This window comes from Balaenoptera ricei, chromosome 14, assembly GCF_028023285.1.
Source record: "Balaenoptera ricei isolate mBalRic1 chromosome 14, mBalRic1.hap2, whole genome shotgun sequence".
In the NCBI taxonomy this organism is placed as follows: domain Eukaryota; kingdom Metazoa; phylum Chordata; class Mammalia; order Artiodactyla; family Balaenopteridae; genus Balaenoptera; species Balaenoptera ricei.
The window spans coordinates 42,780,143-42,798,632 of record NC_082652.1 but is presented as its reverse complement, the minus strand read 5'-3'; the positions used below and the strand labels follow the sequence as shown (position 1 = coordinate 42,798,632).

Below are 18,490 nucleotides of genomic sequence, written 5' to 3'. Positions count from 1 at the left end.
CTTTGTTTTCGAATTAATATTACTGTATAGTATAGTTGAAACTATTAAGAGAAGTTGGCTAAGAAATTGCCTAGCTTTTTACTTTGCTGGATTTATTAAGCCACAACACATCCCTTTTCCAATTTTCAATCACCAGAAAACTGAATACATAATCTAATTCTCAGACTAGTTTGTAGAGATGCCTGTGATTTAGGATTATGCCCTTGAGAATCCAGGACTTCTTAACTCAGCACTATTGACATTTTGAGCCACATAATTCTTTGTTGTCGGGGCCTGTCCTGTGCATCGTGAGATATTTAGCAGTATTTCTGTCCTGTACCCACTAGGTGACAGTAGCAACCCCCTACACCACTTGCGACAACCAAAAATGGCTCCAGACTTTACTGAATGTCCCCTGGGGACAAAATCACCCACAGTTGAAAATCACAGCCTTAAGAAATAATTACTGTAAGGAAGTACATGTAAGGATGGTCTGTGCTACTGGAGAAACTAACAATAACAAAAGTTATTGATTGATACTATTATGTTTCAGTACTTTTTAATACTTTCATTTTTAGAGATTTCTCTAAAAACTTCATGTTATGAAAAGTTTGTATCTCTTAATGAACTGTTCTTTTTACTAGATAAAATCTATCATGGTTCTAATTCTTCATTGGTTTCTAGGAAATTCAGCTAAGTTTGTACTAGTTAACAGTGACTTTACTAAGCTGCTGGGATTTTCTTAGTTACTTGGCTCATGTTCTTTTATCCTTGGTGTTATATCTAAATGTCTTATTATGAACTGCTTAAAACTCTTGATGAGGACAGATGTACGTTTTTGGTAAGTAAAGAATCCTATTCGCTTTAAGTGGCTATTTAATAGGTGGGTGAGCTAATTGAATTTACTGTAATACAGGGATTTTTTTTCTTGCAAATAAACCATTAGTAATACATTCAAATGAGAGCTGTAAGTGGTTTAGTTTGAGACTGAATGGTTAAGGAACAAGTAGTAAAATGTGAGCAGTAGATGATGAAATATGAACAAGAAAATAGGCTTGGAGTAGGTATTATCTACGTGGTTTTGTGGTCACTATAACAGAGATAATAGATGAAGTGAAGAAACTTCTTGTATTCTAGGATTTTATTATTAGAGTGATGATGTTACATAGAACTGTTTTCCTGGGAGATATTACATGGGAGAAGTATGATTTGACTTCGAAGAAGAGGTACACATAATGGTTAAGAGCATAGCTTTAGAGTTCTCACCACCGTTTCCTAGCTATGCGACTTTAGGTAAGGTTCTTAATGCTTGTATGCCTTAAGTTTTCTTACTTGCAAAGTGAAGTTGATAACAATACTACATGTTTCATAGGGTTTGAGGAGGATAAATAATAGACATAAAGCTCCTAACTTGGGCTTCCCTGGTGGCACAGTGGTTAAGAATCTGCCTGCCAGTGCAGGGGACACGGGTTCAAGCCCTGGTCCGGGAAGATCCCACATGCTGCGGAGCAACTAAGCCCGTGCGCCACAACTACTGAGCCTGCGCTCTAGAGCCCGTGAGCCACAACTACTGAGCCCATGTGCCACAACTACTGAAGCCTGCGCACCTAGAGCCCGTGCTCTGCAACAAGAAAAAAAAAAAGCTCTTAGCTTGATGCCTGGCCCGTAATAAGTGCTCATTAACTGTTAGCTGTCATTTTTAACCTTCACTTAAAATAATTCATAGATTAATGGCATGATTTACAGAGTTTTAGTGTATTGGTTTGCATCTCAAGATATGAATATATATGCATATATGTATATATTTATATGTATATAGAATTTTAAAAATTATGTAGTTCTAAATTCTTCACAGATTATTTAAAGCTTATTTTTTTTAATTAATTAATTTTATTTTATTTTTGGCTGCGTTGGGTCTCCGTTGCTGTGCAAAGCTTATTGTTATCTTTATAGTTGAGTCTTAAAAAAATTCTTCTTTTTGAACAAGTAACTTGAGACAAAACTACGTATTAACTGTCTCATTGGAGCAAAGAATTCCAGTAATGTAAAATATGGTGATTTGGGAATATTTCACATGTGTTTAAGATATAGGACATTGTTTCCATAGAATATCTGTTAGGGTGTGAAGCTCAAAATGGAAAGAAATAATGTGGTGATGTACATTTGTTACACGTCCTTTTAAAACACTTTTACAAAAGCATATTATAGATAATTAAGACATTAGTAGGATCTTTGTATCACACTTTTTAGTTCATCTTAGCATCAGAATGATTTATGTAAAAGATAAAGAGTAACCTTTAAGCATACAGTAATGTGTGAGGTCACGGTTTGTAGAAGATGATTTTAATAGACTTATTTTATAATCTTCACTCTGTAGCACAAATTTTTAGAACTTATTTTGGGGGTAACCTTTTGAGATTTAGCTCTCTTATTTCCATTAGTATCTCAAGAGATAACATACATTTATTTGCCGGTGTAGCATATTTCATTATCATAAGAAAAATAATATGCTTCCTAAACAATCAGAAATGAAGTCGTAATCTTTTTTTTTTTTTAAACATCTTTATTGAAGTATAATTGCCTTACAATGGTGTGTTAGCTTCTGCTTTATAACAAAGTTAATCAGTTATACATATACAATATGTTCCCATATCTCTTCCCTCTTGCATCTCCCTCCCTCCCACCCTCCCCATCCCACCCCTCTAGGTGGTCACAAAGCACCGAGCTGATCTCCCTGTGCTATGCGGCTGCTTCCCACTAGCTATCTATTTTACATTTGGTAGTGTATATATATTCATGACACTCTCTCACCCTGTCACATCTCACCCCACCCCCTCCCCATATCCTCAAGTCCATTCTCTAGTAGGTCTGTGTCTTTATTCCCGTCTTGCCACTAGGTTCTTCATGGCCTTTTTTTTTTTTTTTTTTCCTTAGATTCCGTATATATGTGTTAGCATACTGTATTTGTTTTTCTCTTTCTGACTTACTTCACTCTGTATGACAGACTCTAACTCCATCCACCTCATTACAAATACCTCCATTTCATTTCTTTTTATGGCTGAGTAATATTCCATTGTATATATGTGCCACATCTTCTTTATCCATTCATCTGTCGATGGACATTTAGGTTGCTTCCATGTCCTGGCTATTGTAAATAGAGCTGCAATGAACATTTTGGTACATGACTCTTTTTGAACTATGGTTTTCTCAGGGTATATGCCCAGTAGTGGGATTGCTGGATCGTATGGTAGTTCTATTTGTAGTTTTTTAAGGAACCTCCATACTGTTCTCCATAGTGGCTGTATCAGTTTACATTCCCACCAACAGTGCAAGAGAGTTCCCTTTCCTCCACACCCTCTCCAGCATTTATTGTTTCTAGATTTTTTGATGATGGCCATTCTGACCGGTGTGAGATGATATCTCATTGTAGTTTTGATTTGCATTTCTCTAATGATTAATGATGTTGAGCATTCTTTCATGTGTCTGTAGGCCATCTGTATATCTTCTTTGGAGAAATGTCTATTTAGGTCTTCTGCCCATTTTTGGATTGGGTTGTTCGTTTTTTTGTTATTGAGCTGCACGAGCTGCTTGTAAATCTTGCAGATTAATCCTTTGTCAGTTGCTTCATTTGCAAATATTTTCTCCCATTCTGATGGTTGTCTTTTGGTCTTGTTTATGGTTTCCTTTGCTGTGCAAAAGCTTTTAAGTTTCATTAGGTCCCATTTGTTTATTTGTGTTCTTATTTCCATTTCTCTGGGAGCTGGGTCAAAAAGAATCTTGCTGTGATGTATGTCATAGAGTGTTCTGCCTATGTTTTCCTCTAAGAGTTTGATAGTGTCTGGTCTTACACTTAGGTCTTTAATCCATTTTGAGTTTATTTTTGTGCATGGTGTCAGGGAGTGTTCTAATTTCATACTTTTACATGTATCTGTCCAATTTTCCCAGCACCACTTATTGAAGAGGCTGTCTTTTCTCCACTGTATATGCTTGCCTCCTTTATCAAAGATAAGGTGACCATATGTGCGTGGGATTATCTCTGGGCTTTCTATCCTGTTCCATTGATCTATATTTCTGTTTTTGTGCCAGTACCAAACTGTCTTGATTACTGTAGCTTTGTAATATAGTCTGAAGTCAGGGAGCCTGATTCCCCCAGCTCCATTTTTCGTTCTCAAGATTGCTTTGGCTATTCGGGGTCTTTTGTGTTTCCATACAAATTGTGAAATTTTTTGTTCTAGTTCTGTGAAAAATGCCAGTGGTAGTTTGATAGGGATTGCATTGAATCTGTAGATTGCTTTGGGTAGTAGAGTCATTTTCACAATGTTGATTCTTCCAATCCAGGAACATGGTATATCTTTCCATCTATTTGTATCATCTTTAATTTCTTTCATCAGTGTCTTATAATTTTCTGCATACAGGTCTTTTGTCTCCTTAGGTAGGTTTATTCCTAGATATTTTATTCTTTTTGTTGCAATGGTAAACGGGAGTGTTTTCTTAATTTCACTTTCAGATTTTTCATCATTAGTGTATAGAAATGCAAGAGATTTCTGTGCATTAATTTTGTATCCTGCTACTTTACCAAATTCATTGATTAGCTCTAGGAGTTTTCTGGTAGCCTCTTTAGGATTCTCTATGTATAGTATCATGTCATCTGCAAACAGTGACAGCTTTACTTCTTCTTTTCCGATTTGGATTCCTTTTATTTCTTTGTCTTCTCTGATTGCTGTGGCTAACACTTCCAAAACTATGTTGAATAATAGTGGTGAGAGTGGGCAACCTTGTCTTGTTCCTGATCTTAGTGGAAATGGTTTCAGTTTTTCACCATTGAGGACAATGTTGGCTGTGGGTTTGTCATATATGGCCTTTATTATGTTGAGGAAAGTTCCCTCTATGCCTACTTTCTGCAGGGCTTTTATCATAAATGGGTGTTGAATTTTGTCGAAAGCTTTCTCTGCATCTATTGAGATGATCATATGGTTTTTCTCCTTCAGTTTGTTAATATGATGTATCACATTGATTGATTTGCGTATATTGAAGAATCCTTGCATTCCTGGGATAAACCCCACTTGATCATGGTGTATGATCCTTTTAATGTGCTGTTGGATTCTGTTTGCGAGTATTTTGTTGAGGATTTTTGCATCTATGTTCATCAGTGATATTGGCCTGTAGTTTTCTTTCTTTGTGACATCTTTGTCTGGTTTTGGTATCAGGGTGATGGTGGCCTCGTAGAATGAGTTTGGGAGTGTTCCTCCCTCTGCAATATTTTGGAAGAGTTTGAGAAGGATAGGTGTTAGCTCTTCTCTAAATGTTTGATAGAATTCACCTGTGAAGCCATCTGGTCCTGGGCTTTTGTTTGTTGGAAGGTTTTTAATCACAGTTTCAATTTCAGTGCTTGTGATTGGTCTGTTCATATTTTCTATTTCTTCCTGGTTCAGTCTCGGCAGTTTGTGCATTTCTAAGAATCTGTCCATTTCTTCCAGGTTGTCCATTTTATTGGCGTAGAGTTGCTTGTAGTAATCTCTCATGATCTTTTGTATTTCTGCAGTGTCAGTGGTTACTTCTCCTTTTTCATTTCTAATTCTATTGATTTGAGTCTTCTCCCTTTTTCTCTTGATGAGTCTGGCTAATGGTTTATCAATTTTGTTTATCTTCTCAAAGAACCAGCTTTTAGTTTTATTGATTTTTGCTATTGTTTCCTTCATTTCTTTTTCATTTATTTCTGATCTGATCTTTATGATTTCTTTCCTTCTGCTAGCTTTGGGGTTTTTTTGTTCTCCTTTCTCTAATTGCTTTAGGTTCAAGGTTAGGTTGTTTATTCGAGATGTTTCCTGTTTCTTGAGGTAGGCTTGTATTGCTGTAAACTTCCCTCTTAGCACTGCTTTTGCTGCGTCCCATAGGTTTTGGGTCGTCGTATCTCCATTGTCATTTGTTTCTAGGTATTTTTTGATTTCCCCTTTGATTTCTTCAGTGATCACTTCGTTATTAAGTAGTGTATTGTGTAGCCTCCATGTGTTTGTATTTTTTACAGATCTTTTCCTGTAATTGATATCTAGTCTCATAGCGTTGTGGTCGGAAAAGATACTTGATACGATTTCAATTTTCTTAAATTTACCAAGGCTTGATTTGTGACCCAAGATATGATCTATCCTGGAGAATGTTCCATGCGCACTTTAGAAAAATGTGTATTCTGTTGTTTTTGGGTGGAATGTCCTATAAATATCAATTAAGTCCATCTTGTTTAATGTATCATTTAAAGCTTGTGTTTCCTTATTTATTTTCATTTTGGATGATCTGTCCATTGGTGAAAGTGCGGTGTTAAAGTCCCCTACTATGATTGTGTTGCTGTCGATTTCCCCTTTTATGGCTGTTAGTATTTGCCTTATGTATTGAGGTGCTCCTATGTTGGGTGCATAAATATTTACAATTGTTATACCTTCCTCTTGGATCGATCCCTTGATCATTATATAGTGTCCTTCTTTGTCTCTTATAATATTCTTTATTTTAAAGTCTATTTTGTCTGATATGAGAATTGCTACTCCAGCTTTCTTTTGATTTCCATTTGCATGGAATATCTTTTTCCATCCCCTCACTTTCAGTCTGTATGTGTCTCTAGGTCTGAAGTGGGTCTCTTGTAGACAGCATATATAAAGGTCTTGTTTTTGTATCCATTCAGCCAGTCTGTGTCTTTTGGTGGGAGCATTTAATCCATTTACATTCAAGGTAATTATCGATATGTATGTTCCTATTCCCATTTTCTTAAATGTTTTGGGTTTGTTATTGTAGGTGTTTTCCTTCTCTTGTGTTTCTTGCCTAGAGAAGTTCCTTTAGCATTTGTTGTAAAGCTGGTTTGGTGGTGCTGAACTCTCTCAGCTTTTGCTTGTCTGTAAAGGTTTTAATTTCTCCATCACATCTGAATGAGATCCTTGCTGGGTAGAGTAATCTTGGTTGTAGGTTTTTCTCCTTCATCACTTTAAGTATATCCTGCCACTCCCTTCTGGCTCGCAGAGTTTCTGCTGAAAGATCAGATGTTAACCTTATGGGGATTCCCTTGTGTGTTATTTGTTGTTTTTCCCTTGCTGCCTTTAATATGTTTTCCTTATATTTAATTTTTGACAGTTTGATTAATATGTGTCTTGGCGTGTTTCTCCTTAGGTTTATCCTGTATGGGACTCTCTGTGCTTCCAGGACTTGATTAACTATTTCCTTTTCCATATTAGGGAAGTTTTCAACTATAATCTCTTCAAATATTTTCTCAGTCCCTTTCTTTTTCTCTTCTTCTTCTGGGACCCCTATAATTCGAATGTTGGTGCGTTTAATGTTGTCCCAGAGGTCTCTGAGACTGTCCTCAGTTCTTTTCATTCTTTTTTCTTTATCCTGCTCTGCAGTAGTTATTTCCACCATTTTATCTTCCAGGTCACTTATCCTTTCTTCTGCCTCAGTTATTCTGCTATTGATCCCATCTAGAGTATTTTTAATTTCATTTATTGTGTTTTTCATCGTTGCTTGGTTCCTCTTTAGTTCTTCTACGTCCTTGTTAAATGTTTCTTGCATTTTGTCTATTCTATTTCCAAGATTTTGGATCATCCTTACTATCATTATTCTGAATTCTTTTTCAGGTAGACTGCCTATTTCCTCTTCATTTGTTAGGTCTGGTGTGTTTTGACCCTGCTCCTTCATCTGCTGTGTGTTTTTCTGTCGTCTCATTTTGCTTATCTTACTGTGTTTGGGGTCTCCTTTTCACAGGCTACAGGTTCGTAGTTCCCGTTGTTTTTGGTATCTGTCCCCAGTGGCTAAGGTTGGTTCAGTGGGTTGTGTAGGCTTCCTGGTGGAGGGGACTAGTGCCTGTGTTCTGGTGGATGAGGTTGAATCTTGTCTTTCTGGTGGGCACGTCCACGTCTGGTGGTGTGTTTTGGGGTGTCTGTGGCCTTATGATTTTAGGCAGCCTCCCTGCTAATGGATGGGGCTGTGTTCCTGTCTTGCTAGTTGTTTGGTATAGGGTGTCCAGCACTGTAGCTTGCTGGTCGTTGAGTGAAGCTGGGTCTTGATGTTGAGATGGAGATCTCTGAGAGATTTTTGCCGTTTGGTATTACGTGGAGCTGGTAGGTCTCTTGTGGACCAGTGTCCTGAAGTTGGCTCTCCCACCTCAGAGGCACAGCCCTGATGCCTGGCTGGAGCACCAAGAGCCTTTCATCCACACAGCTCAGAATATAAGGGAGAAAAAAATAGAAAGAAAGAAAGAGGATAAAATAAAATAAAATAAAGCTATTATAATAAAAAATAAGAAAAAAATTATTAAGAGTAAATGTATTGAGAAAAAATTTTTTTTTAATTTTTAAAAATAGATTTATTAATTTTTTATAGTAAAAAATAAAAAAATTTTTAAGAAAAAAATTTATTAAGAAAAAAATTTTAATTTTTTAAAATAAAAAATATGAAAAAACTTATTAAAATTTTTTTTAATTTCTAAAAATAGAAAATATGGAAAAAATTATTAAGAAAACATATATTAGGAAAAAAAAATTTTTTTAAGTAAAAAAAAAAAAAATGGACAGACCTAACCCTAGGTCTAATGGTGAAAGCAAAGCTATACAGACAAAATCTCACCCAGAAGCATACACATATACACTCACAAAAAAAGGAAAAGGGGAAATTAATATATCCTGCTCCTAAAGTCCACCTTTTGAATTTGGGATGATTCGTTGTCTATTCAGGTATTCAACAGATGCAGGCACATCAAGTTGTTTGTGGAGCTTTAATCTGCTGCTTCTGAGGCTGCTGGGAGAGATTTCCCTTTCTCTTCTTTGTTCGTACAGTTCCCAGCCTTCAGCTTTGGATTTGGACCCGCCTCTGCATGTACGTCGCCTGAGGGCGTCCGTTCCCCACCCAGACAGAACGGGGTTAAAGGAGCAGCTGCTTCGGGGGCTCTGGCTCACTCAGGCCGGGGGAGGGAGCGGTACGGAGGAGGCGGGGCGAGCCTGCGGCGCCAGAGGCGTTGTGACGTTGCAGCAGCCTGAGGCGCGCCGTGTGTTCTCCCGGGGAAGTTGTCCCCGGATCACGGGAGCCTGGCAGTGGCGAGCTGCACCGGCTCCCGGGAGGGGCAGTGTGGAGAGTGACCTGGGCTCGCACACAGGCTTCTTGGTGGCGGCAGCAGCAGCCTTAGCGTCTCCTACCAGTCTCTGGGGTCCGCGCTGATGGCCGCGGCTCGCGCCCGTCTCTGGTGTCCGTGCTGTTAGCCGCGGCTCACGCCCGCCTCTGGAGTTCGTCTAGGTGGCGCTCTGAATCCCCTCTCCTTGCGCGCCGCGAAACAAAGAGGCAAGAAAAAGTCTCTTGCCTCTTCGGCGGCTGCAGACCTCCTCTCCGGCTCCCTCCCGGCTCGCTGCGGCACACCAACCCCTTCAGGCTGTGTTCACGCTGCCAACCCCAGTCCTCTCCCTGCGATCCGACCCAAGCTGAGCCTCAGCTCCCAGCCCCGCCTGCCCCGGCGGGCTGGTGAGCGCTGCTCTGCGCTGAGCCTCTGTGCGGGAATCTCTGCGTTTTTCCCTCTGCGCCCCTGTTGCTGTGGGATCCGCGCTGATAGCTGTGGCTCGCACCCGTCTCTGGATTTCGTTTAGGCAGCGTTCTGAATCCCCTCTCCTTGCGCGCCGCGAAACAAAGAGGCAAGAAAAAGTCTCTTGCCTCTTCGGCAGCTGCAGACTTTTTCCCGGACTCCCTCCCGGCTAGCACCAAAGCCCGAGCCTCAGCTCCCAGCCCCCGCCCGCCCCGGCGGGTGAGCAGACAAGCCTCTTGGGCTGGTGAGTGCTGGTTGGCGCCGAGCCTCTGTGCGGGAGTCTCTCCGCTTTGCCCTCCGCACCCCTGTGGCTGCGCTCTCCTCCGCGGCTCCGAAGCTTCCCCCCTCTGCCACCCGCAGTCTCTGCCCGCAAAGGGGCTTCCTAGTGCCTGGAAACCTTTCCTCCTTCACGGCTCCCTCCCACTGGCGCAGGTCCCGTCCCTATTCTTTTGTCTCTGTTATTTCTTTTTTCTTTTACCCTACCCAAGTACGTGGGGATTTTCTTGCCTTTTGGGAGGTCTGACGTCTTCTGCCAGCGTTCAGTGGGTGTTCTGTAGGAGCAGTTCCACGTGTAGATGTATTTCTACTGTATCTGTGGGAAGGAAGGTGATCTCCGCGTCTTACTCTTCCGCCATCTTGCCCCTAAGTCGTAATCTTTTGTTAATGGATTAGCCTTTAAGGGAAAAGGTGAAAAGTACCATGTTTTAGCAGTGCTCTCCTCCTCCATTCTCTGCCGTTTTAGGCTTGATCTTGAATGATGTCAGGGATCCTTAGAGGGAGAGAAGTGACAGAGAATAAAAGAAGGGTGGTAATTGAGCTCTTTGGGATTGGAAGTGCTGACAGTCCCCAAAGATAAAGCACAAGTGGCGTGGTCTTTTCTATCTAGGGCTTAAAACTAGAATTACTTTTCTCCTTTACAGCAGAGCTTGGAATTTTGTTGTTATTGTATCCTTTTGGATTTTCCCCCAGCTATTGTGTTTTTGCTTTCTTTCTCCTTTATTTTTAATTTTGCTTCCAGTGCATGTTATATGCTTTAATTTTATAGTTATCTTCTGTTAAGACAAGAGGTCTTTAATCAGTGATGGAGAAGAAAGACAAGGCAAAACCTTCATTTACTAAAAATGAATTCTATAAATGGCCAATCATGCTGCCTACTATATTATGAATGCTAGTATTCAGTACTTTATTATATACAGAATACATTTTAAAAATTGTAACCTCAGTTAAAGTAGTTAGTGTTTTGGAACTTTTTAAATTGCATAATTTGTTTCTGAACTACTACATTTGCTATAGCTTCAGTAGAGGCAGTGAAGAACAGTAGAATAAATGTGCTTTTGAAATCAAACTTGAGTTTTGCCTGATTCCCAGTTGATATCTGTTAGCTTATATGATCTTGATCTTTGGATTCTTTGGCTAAAAACTTGAAAATTAGGATCCTTACCTTTGGTAGTTGTTAGTGATTTACATTAAATAAGTGTGAAATCGTGTCTGGTAGTGTTAAGTGCATTCTGTGTCAGGTTCTCTTCCCCTCCACTCTCCACTGAGCCACCTTATCCCTACTATTAAGAGTTTATTGTTGAAAAAAAAAGTCCCAGAGTAACCTTTGAAAGGTTTATATTTATGAGAAAATTAGAAGGAAAAAGGAATTTGAAAAGAAGTAGAAGAACAGAAGAAGGCAAGTAGGAGAAAAAGTTAGCTCTGATAAAATGCTTCTTTAGATAACCAGTTCTTCAAACTGGAGAAGAGTGAGTTCTTTCTGCTTACATTGTTGCTGCTGTTGTAGGTCAGCAACATATTTATAGAGGTGGGCATGTTTTGTTTTGAATGTTTATATAAATAATGAGCTTTTGGCTCATCTGGGCAGTTTTGCCTGTAAAAGTTTTCTAGTTCTTTGCCTTTTGTACTTTCTTCTTAAATTTTCCCTGAGTCAGTAAAGGGGGGGAGTATGTAGCTATTTAGGCAGTAAACTGGGGGATGACTCATACGTACTTGTCAGACAGTAATGGTTATAACGGTAGAATGATGAGCTCCCCACACCATGACTTAGCCTGGTGAGCCTCTGAGGAGCTGCTTACATGTTTACATGACAACACAGAACTTGGTGGCCATTGTTCATTGTATCATGTGATATATTTTTACTGTTGCCAGTGTGATACTGTAGCAGTGGTAATTGGGCTACCTCGATATTACTCACTTTGGAAACCGCATAGTTCTGATTTCTAAGTCTATCGCTTATTGTAGTTCTCTGCCTAGGTGTTTTTGATTGTGTATGTGTGTATTAGAGCTTATTAAGAAGCATTGTATAGCCTTTTGATTTCAGGAAGACCTTTTTAGTTTATAAATCTTAAAGTTGGAAAAAGGAAAGAAGACCCTTAAATTTTTGTGTTTGTAGTTTCCCTGTCTACCATTATATAATGACTGGGCATTGCAAAAGGAAAAAAAAAAATGGATACACTGAAATTAGATTTCTTTCCGTTAGTTCGACTACTGATTTGCTGTGTGATTTTGTGGTTTACTTTGTTTTGGCATATTTATTTTCTTATGTAGCATAAGGATTCTGTCTTTCCTAGAAAAATTGCATAGATAAATACTATATGGTACATAATAAAAAAATATATACATTCAGGATGTTCATATATCGTATCCACTCTGTTTTTTTAGAAATTGTTACAGTTTTCCTCCAGTGGAATTCGAATCAGCTACCATGGATTACTTGTTTTCCCTTGTTTGCAGATTATTTTAGGCATGTGAACTGTAGTTCAAAGATTTGTTTTTATTACTTGAAGTCAGTTTATCTTGCAATAAATTATATAGTTTAGGGATTATATGATAACAAAAGATTTTAGTATTTCTCTTAAGATGTTAAAATTATATGCACAAAATTACGTGCATAATGTTTTGTCTGTTTTCAGGTCCAATGATGCACCAGCAGCCTCCTTCTCAGCAGTACAACATGCCTCAGGGAGGTGGGCAGCATTACCAAGGCCAGCAGCCGCCTATGGGAATGATGGGTCAAGTTAACCAGGGCAACCATATGATGGCACAGAGACAGATTCCTCCCTATAGGCCACCGCAACAGGGTACGATTCCATTTGGAAAGTTTTTAACAGTAGTCGAAAGGCTTTAAATTTTAATGAACTTTTCATACAGGCAAAGTCAGAGCTTTTTGTTTCTTGATTTTTAAAAATCATATTTTATTATTTTTCTTAAAAGGCAGTGGGTATAGCAGGTACAAAGGGTCACAGAAAGTGGATATGAACTTCCTGGTTTATAGCCTTATTTTACTTACTCTTTTCTGGGAAAAGTTTATGTCAAAATTTTATATCGAAAGCTTACTAATTTACAGCAGAAAATACTGTTTTATTTTTGAGAGGTTACTAAATATATGGTCAGAAACAAACCCTAATTTATTTCAAACTGCTCTAATATCAAAATAAAAAGGAAATTAATTTTCTTCCAGTTTGAATCTCTTTTTAGGAAGTTAATGTTTGTTTTTTTGAGTTGGTATTGTTTGATATTGCATGTATGGTCTTAACATTAATTTTTGTGAAATGTGGTGTGTGGTGTTGCTGTGTGTTTATGTATGTGTGTATATACGAATAGTCAAAAGTATCTGAAATGCCAAAGCATGGGAGGGGAACCTACAGCTGAGAAATCATCTCTCATAACACCAGATTAGACGGAAAGCCTTTGAATGACCTGGAGAACAAATTATTTACATCTTGACTGGTTGTGGTTTTTCAGGCCCACCACAGCAGTACTCAGGCCAGGAAGACTATTATGGGGACCAGTACAGTCATGGTGGACAAGGTCCTCCAGAAGGCATGAACCAGCAATATTACCCTGATGGTAATCTCTCCTAATGTTAACTTTCCCATTTTCTATCCCTGCCCAGTATTAATGTGGGTAGCTACTCAAAACATTCTAATCAGAATGAAGAAACTAACAATGTGTTTCTTCCAAATTTAGAAACACTTCAGTAATCTAAAGCATCAATGGTAGCATTAGTTTATAATCTATTTTAAAGTATATTTTGTTTGGTTATTCCATATTAGTACCATCAGGAATCATGTTCTGTCATTGGAATCCTTTCTTATATGAAAGAGGATCCTTTTATATTTGGAATTGTTCATTTGAACCAAAGCAAGTGTTACTGATTTACTTTTTTAAATAAAAGCTTTATTGAGGTAATTCATATACCGTAAATTTCACCCACTGGTTTACTTTTATGCATTGTATAAATACGAAGAGAATATAGTTTTGAGTATTCTTCCAAATTTCATCATGTTAGTTAATGTTGCATATGTCTCAAAGAACAGAACTATGTTTATATACATTAGCATTTGTACTTGAGAAAGATTTTAGAGACTGAATCATATCCATAATATAGCTGTTTATAATAGAGTTAGTAGAATAGAAAGGCATTTGGAAACCAGATTTTAACTTTAGTTATTTAGTTTAATGATATGTTTATTTTTTAGTGGGAAGGTGGCTTGTGAAAAAGTGGTCAGTAAAAGATGTACTGTGCTTAGTAGTAATACAAGCATACAAGCAGGCTTTCATCATACAGTTCTTTGTTTTCCTGTATGTTTGAAAACTTTATGATACAATGTTGAAGAAAAAATAATACAAACATATAAAATTGATCAAATAGAGGTGGTTAGATTTTTCTTGTTTGGAAGGACTTGCCAAAATCTTCATTTATATTAAGCTCCCTTGATGTATTTAAGGTAAACTACCTAACAGAAAACTTGGGCAAACTAAGAACTTCAAGCTAAAGTGTTGGGACCATTTGACTAGAAGCTAATGTAAGCTAGCAAGAAGATACAATTTGGTGTATTTAAAAAATAATTTTGTCCACCACTTTTTATCAATGTATAAAGCATAAGTGGTATAAGGACGTTGGTTTTTTCCTGCAAAGATTCTGCTTACACAGGCAGAGCACTCACTCACCTGTAGAATTTTGCACACAAAATATATGTTTGTTAGCGGCAGTGATATGTATGGATAATTCTGGTTAGAAAACAACATTTTTTTAAAATGTTTTCCTTGCCCTGAATTATTTAGAATGTTGGATTTTTTTTTCTTTTTCCTCTCACATGTAGACATTATATTAAGTTTTTTTTTTTAATGAAAAACTTTAGTTACATTTATAGGCTATAGATATTTTAAAGAAATGAACTCTAGGTTGTTAAATATTATACATTAGGAAGTCTGCTGAAAATAAATGATTGTTTTGTTTAATTTTAAAAATACATTTTAAGTAATTGAGTTGAACTTAACACTGTTATTTTGGTCCTGAGTATTTCCTGAAATGTGAAATTTGTATTGTTATAAATATGAACTTTCTATTCAAAATAGAGATGTTATTTTTGTAAATAGCAGAACTTTAAGGTTGCTATAAATAATTCATTTTATTACATAATGGAATTTTAAAATTTCAGTGGTATCATTTTTGAATAGCTGTGTATTAATATATTTGTCTGACATTTACATAGAGTATTCCATTTATAACAACAATTAATTTTCTTAAACAGCATTGGATATTTTGTTATTATGTTCAGATACTATGTCAATAAATATGTAGATTAGGGGTTGGCAAACTTTTTTCTGTAAAGGGCCAGGAAATATTTTCGTCTTTGCAAATCATGTGGTCGCAGTCTAAACTACTGAACTCTTGTGGTAGCATGAAAACAGCTATAGAAAATATGAATGGATATGACTGTGTTCCAGTGAAACTTTCTTTACAAAAACAGGCCACTGGCTGTGTTCAGACTGCAGACCATAGTTTGCCAATCCATAATATAGATATTTATGAGGTGGTTTGGGAACATTGGAATACTAGAGCAATGCGTATTACATTTATTCATAACTATATTCCTCCTTACTTAATTAGGTATTTTTCTAAAATTTAGTTCAGATTTTAGCTAACTGAAAAGTTATTTCCTGCGATTTCTTTGAGCAGCTTAGTTAAAAGGACTAGAGTATTGATTTCATTAAAAGTCTAGTCATCTTGCAGGTGTAAGTTTATCATGCCTTAAAATTAAAGGTGTACTCTAGCACTTAACACAGTATTAATTTTATGAAGGTGTATGTTTGTGATACTCTAGAAATATTTTCTAAAGGCTCCTAGAATGGCAGGATTAAGCAATATATTTTTGCATCTGAAAATACTTTGAGATACATATACTTTAAGCAAGTTAAAAGAAAATGTGAAAAATTTGTTTCAGTTTCTTTTAGGGGAAAAAAACTTATGGAGCTCTTTTATATTTTGCATTGTTTTAGCATATGCTGTGGAATTGGCGACCAGCAGAACAGGTGTTTGACAAAATATAATTGCTTCCTTTGTTCGTTCTAATTTAATTCAAGTTATTTACATGTGAAAGTCCTAAATGCTTTCATTTTCTTTTTTTTTTTTTTTAAATTGAAGATAAAGTTTTTTTTTCCCTCCTTGATGAGGATTATCAGAGTTAAGACTAAGTGTAATGTTTCTAAAACTGTTTTTTGCTTAAAAAAAAAAATTGCACGTTATCTCAATATGAAAACAATCACATTTGGTAAATATTTGGCTAATGCAATTGAAATTATTTTTTATGTATTTCCATTTCTTTTTCTTTTTTTCAATTTTATCTGAAAGTTTAAATATATTTAGGGTTTTCACTCAGTGGCCATTAACGTTTCTTCCTGTCTCTTGTCGAATTGATGTAGGTCATAATGATTACGGTTATCAGCAACCGTCGTATCCTGAACAAGGCTACGATAGGCCTTATGAGGATTCCTCACAACATTACTACGAAGGAGGTATCTATATACCTTCACACACATACACATATATATCCCCTTCTACAGGAACGAAAATTCTTGCATAAGACAACTTCTACCCACGCAAAGCTCTCGTAGAATACTAGTTGCTGGCTGTCTTGAAAGTTGCAGGGAGCCTAGAACAATCAAAATAATTTCCTTACAAATATTTAAAATGTATAACCATGACTTGCCATTTCTAACAACAATAAAAAGACTAAAACATTTTAAAATAATTTTTTCCTCAGTGGAAATTTTCTATTTGAACATAAATCCATCAATCCAATTTTTTTTTCTTGTGTGTGTTTACATATGTATAATTTTACATATAAGTTTAGTGCCTTTAGGAAACAGCTTGCTGATCTTGTGTAGCTAGTGTGTGCTCTTGTAGCTGTCTTTAATTTTGTCTTTTTTATTTTATTTAGCATAGTCATGATCTTATGACTGTGATGTTCCAGTAAATGTAATGCTCGTATGGCAGAGACGCTGAAAATGCTGCAGTTCAACCTTGCACAATTGGCTTTAACTGCAGTTTGTTTGGCCGAAATCCTTCTGTTTGGTTTGAGTTTTTTCTTTGTTTTGTTAACTTTTAAAAATCAATATGGCATTTTATTTTGTTCTTGTGTTGTTGGCTATGCATCTTAGAGGAAAAAAGTTAATTAAGCAAACTTCTCAGTTTTTTTTTTTTTTCCTCTTCTCCAATTATCCTGTAGGGAATTCACAGTATGGCCAACAGCAAGATGCTTACCAAGGACCACCTGCCCAACAGGGATATCCACCCCAGCAGCAGCAGTACCCAGGGCAGCAGGGCTATCCAGGACAGCAGCAGGGCTACGGTAATGGCTTACTGCAGTTTATTCTTGGCACCAAAAAATGTGATGATTACTCTTTCATAATATGGAAGTGGATATTTAATGTTTATTTTTCTAAGAATTATTTTTGAAAATCCACAGTTTTAGCTTAGCCTGTTACTGGAGTGTTTATATTCGAAGTGTTGTTCTTAAACTAGTAATCCATTTAAAAAGAAACATAAACTAGAGATGGTTCATTGACCAAAGGTACGGTATGTAGTCACTCAAAGTGAAATCCTTAATGAATTCTTAAACCTCTTCGGCATCCACAAGCAGCCACTAGCTTTCTATGTGCTTGGAAAACTGATGAGTTGGGTGATTATTAACAACATCTACATAATCCGCTTGGCAAATTTGTTTCTAAAACTAATGACTGTTACCATGAAAAGTAACATTGATCTTTTAGTGTACAAGTGAGATCTATTTGGAATGCGTAAAGAAAATGTCTTTGTCATTCTCTGTTAAAATAGCAGTATACACATTCATAGGAGTATATTTATTGCAGGTATGTATCTTACACTTTGGGAGAAGTATAGCCATCTTTTCTTATTATATACTCACTATAATGTCTACTAGTTGGCTATCTGACTATTAGATAGGGAGGGGGGGAATAATGCAGACCTGATATCTCAGTCTTAAATTTTCAGCTTCTATAATAACTACTTTAGATATAGGAAAATATGATTCCTACGATAGGAGAAGTAGCTGCTTAATCTGACATCATCTCTTGCTAACATGGCCTCTTTTTTTAACGTTAGTAATGTCTTATTATTTTTATTCATTGGTTTAAACTCTGCTGTTATTATGGGCACCTCTTTCCACCTGTGATAGCAAATCTAAGAACCAGGATCAGGCTGAAATTCTCTTGCACCTTCGACAGAAGCACTGGAATTCAGCCAGGTATTGGGTGTCAGGAATTTTCCCCAAAATGATCAGTTCTGGTTCCCAAATTCCAACTATGACTTTAGAAATGTTCCATGTATTTCTTGTCTTTACAAAGGGACTTTCTTGCTCCTCTCCAATGGCATTTCCATTTCATGACCATTAAATATTTGTACATTGAATAAATAGAGTATTCTGGTTTTATTGTGTTTGCATGAAAACAAATATTATGTGGATCAGTCAGGTAAGTTTACTGATTTAAGAGAAATATTATTTTCAGTGGAAAGAGAGAGTAAAAGAAATTTAGTGATTTTGGCTTAAGTAGTTAAATGCTGTTTTGTCAGACATCGTTGGGCACCCTAAAGGAGACATTCCCATTTTGCTTATCTATAGGTTTCAGCTGTCAGACTTGCTTCTAATAAAAAATACAGAG

At 36.9% G+C, this 18,490-nt stretch overlaps 1 protein-coding gene across 3 annotated transcripts in view; it reads left to right on the top strand.

The window, feature by feature from the left end:
* SS18 (SS18 subunit of BAF chromatin remodeling complex) overlaps positions 1–18,490 on the top strand; it is an 83,255-nt gene that overhangs the window by 48,914 nt on the left and 15,851 nt on the right. Inside the window, exons 6-9 of one of the 3 annotated variants that reach the window (XM_059894390.1) lie at positions 12,436–12,603; positions 13,268–13,372; positions 16,232–16,324; positions 17,038–17,160. In XM_059894390.1, coding sequence (XP_059750373.1) covers positions 12,436–12,603; positions 13,268–13,372; positions 16,232–16,324; positions 17,038–17,160 — 489 coding nt within the window. The remainder of the gene's footprint in view (positions 1–12,435; positions 12,604–13,267; positions 13,373–16,231; positions 16,325–17,037; positions 17,161–18,490) is intronic. The other 2 variants (XM_059894391.1, XM_059894389.1) reach the window with 2 other exon arrangements.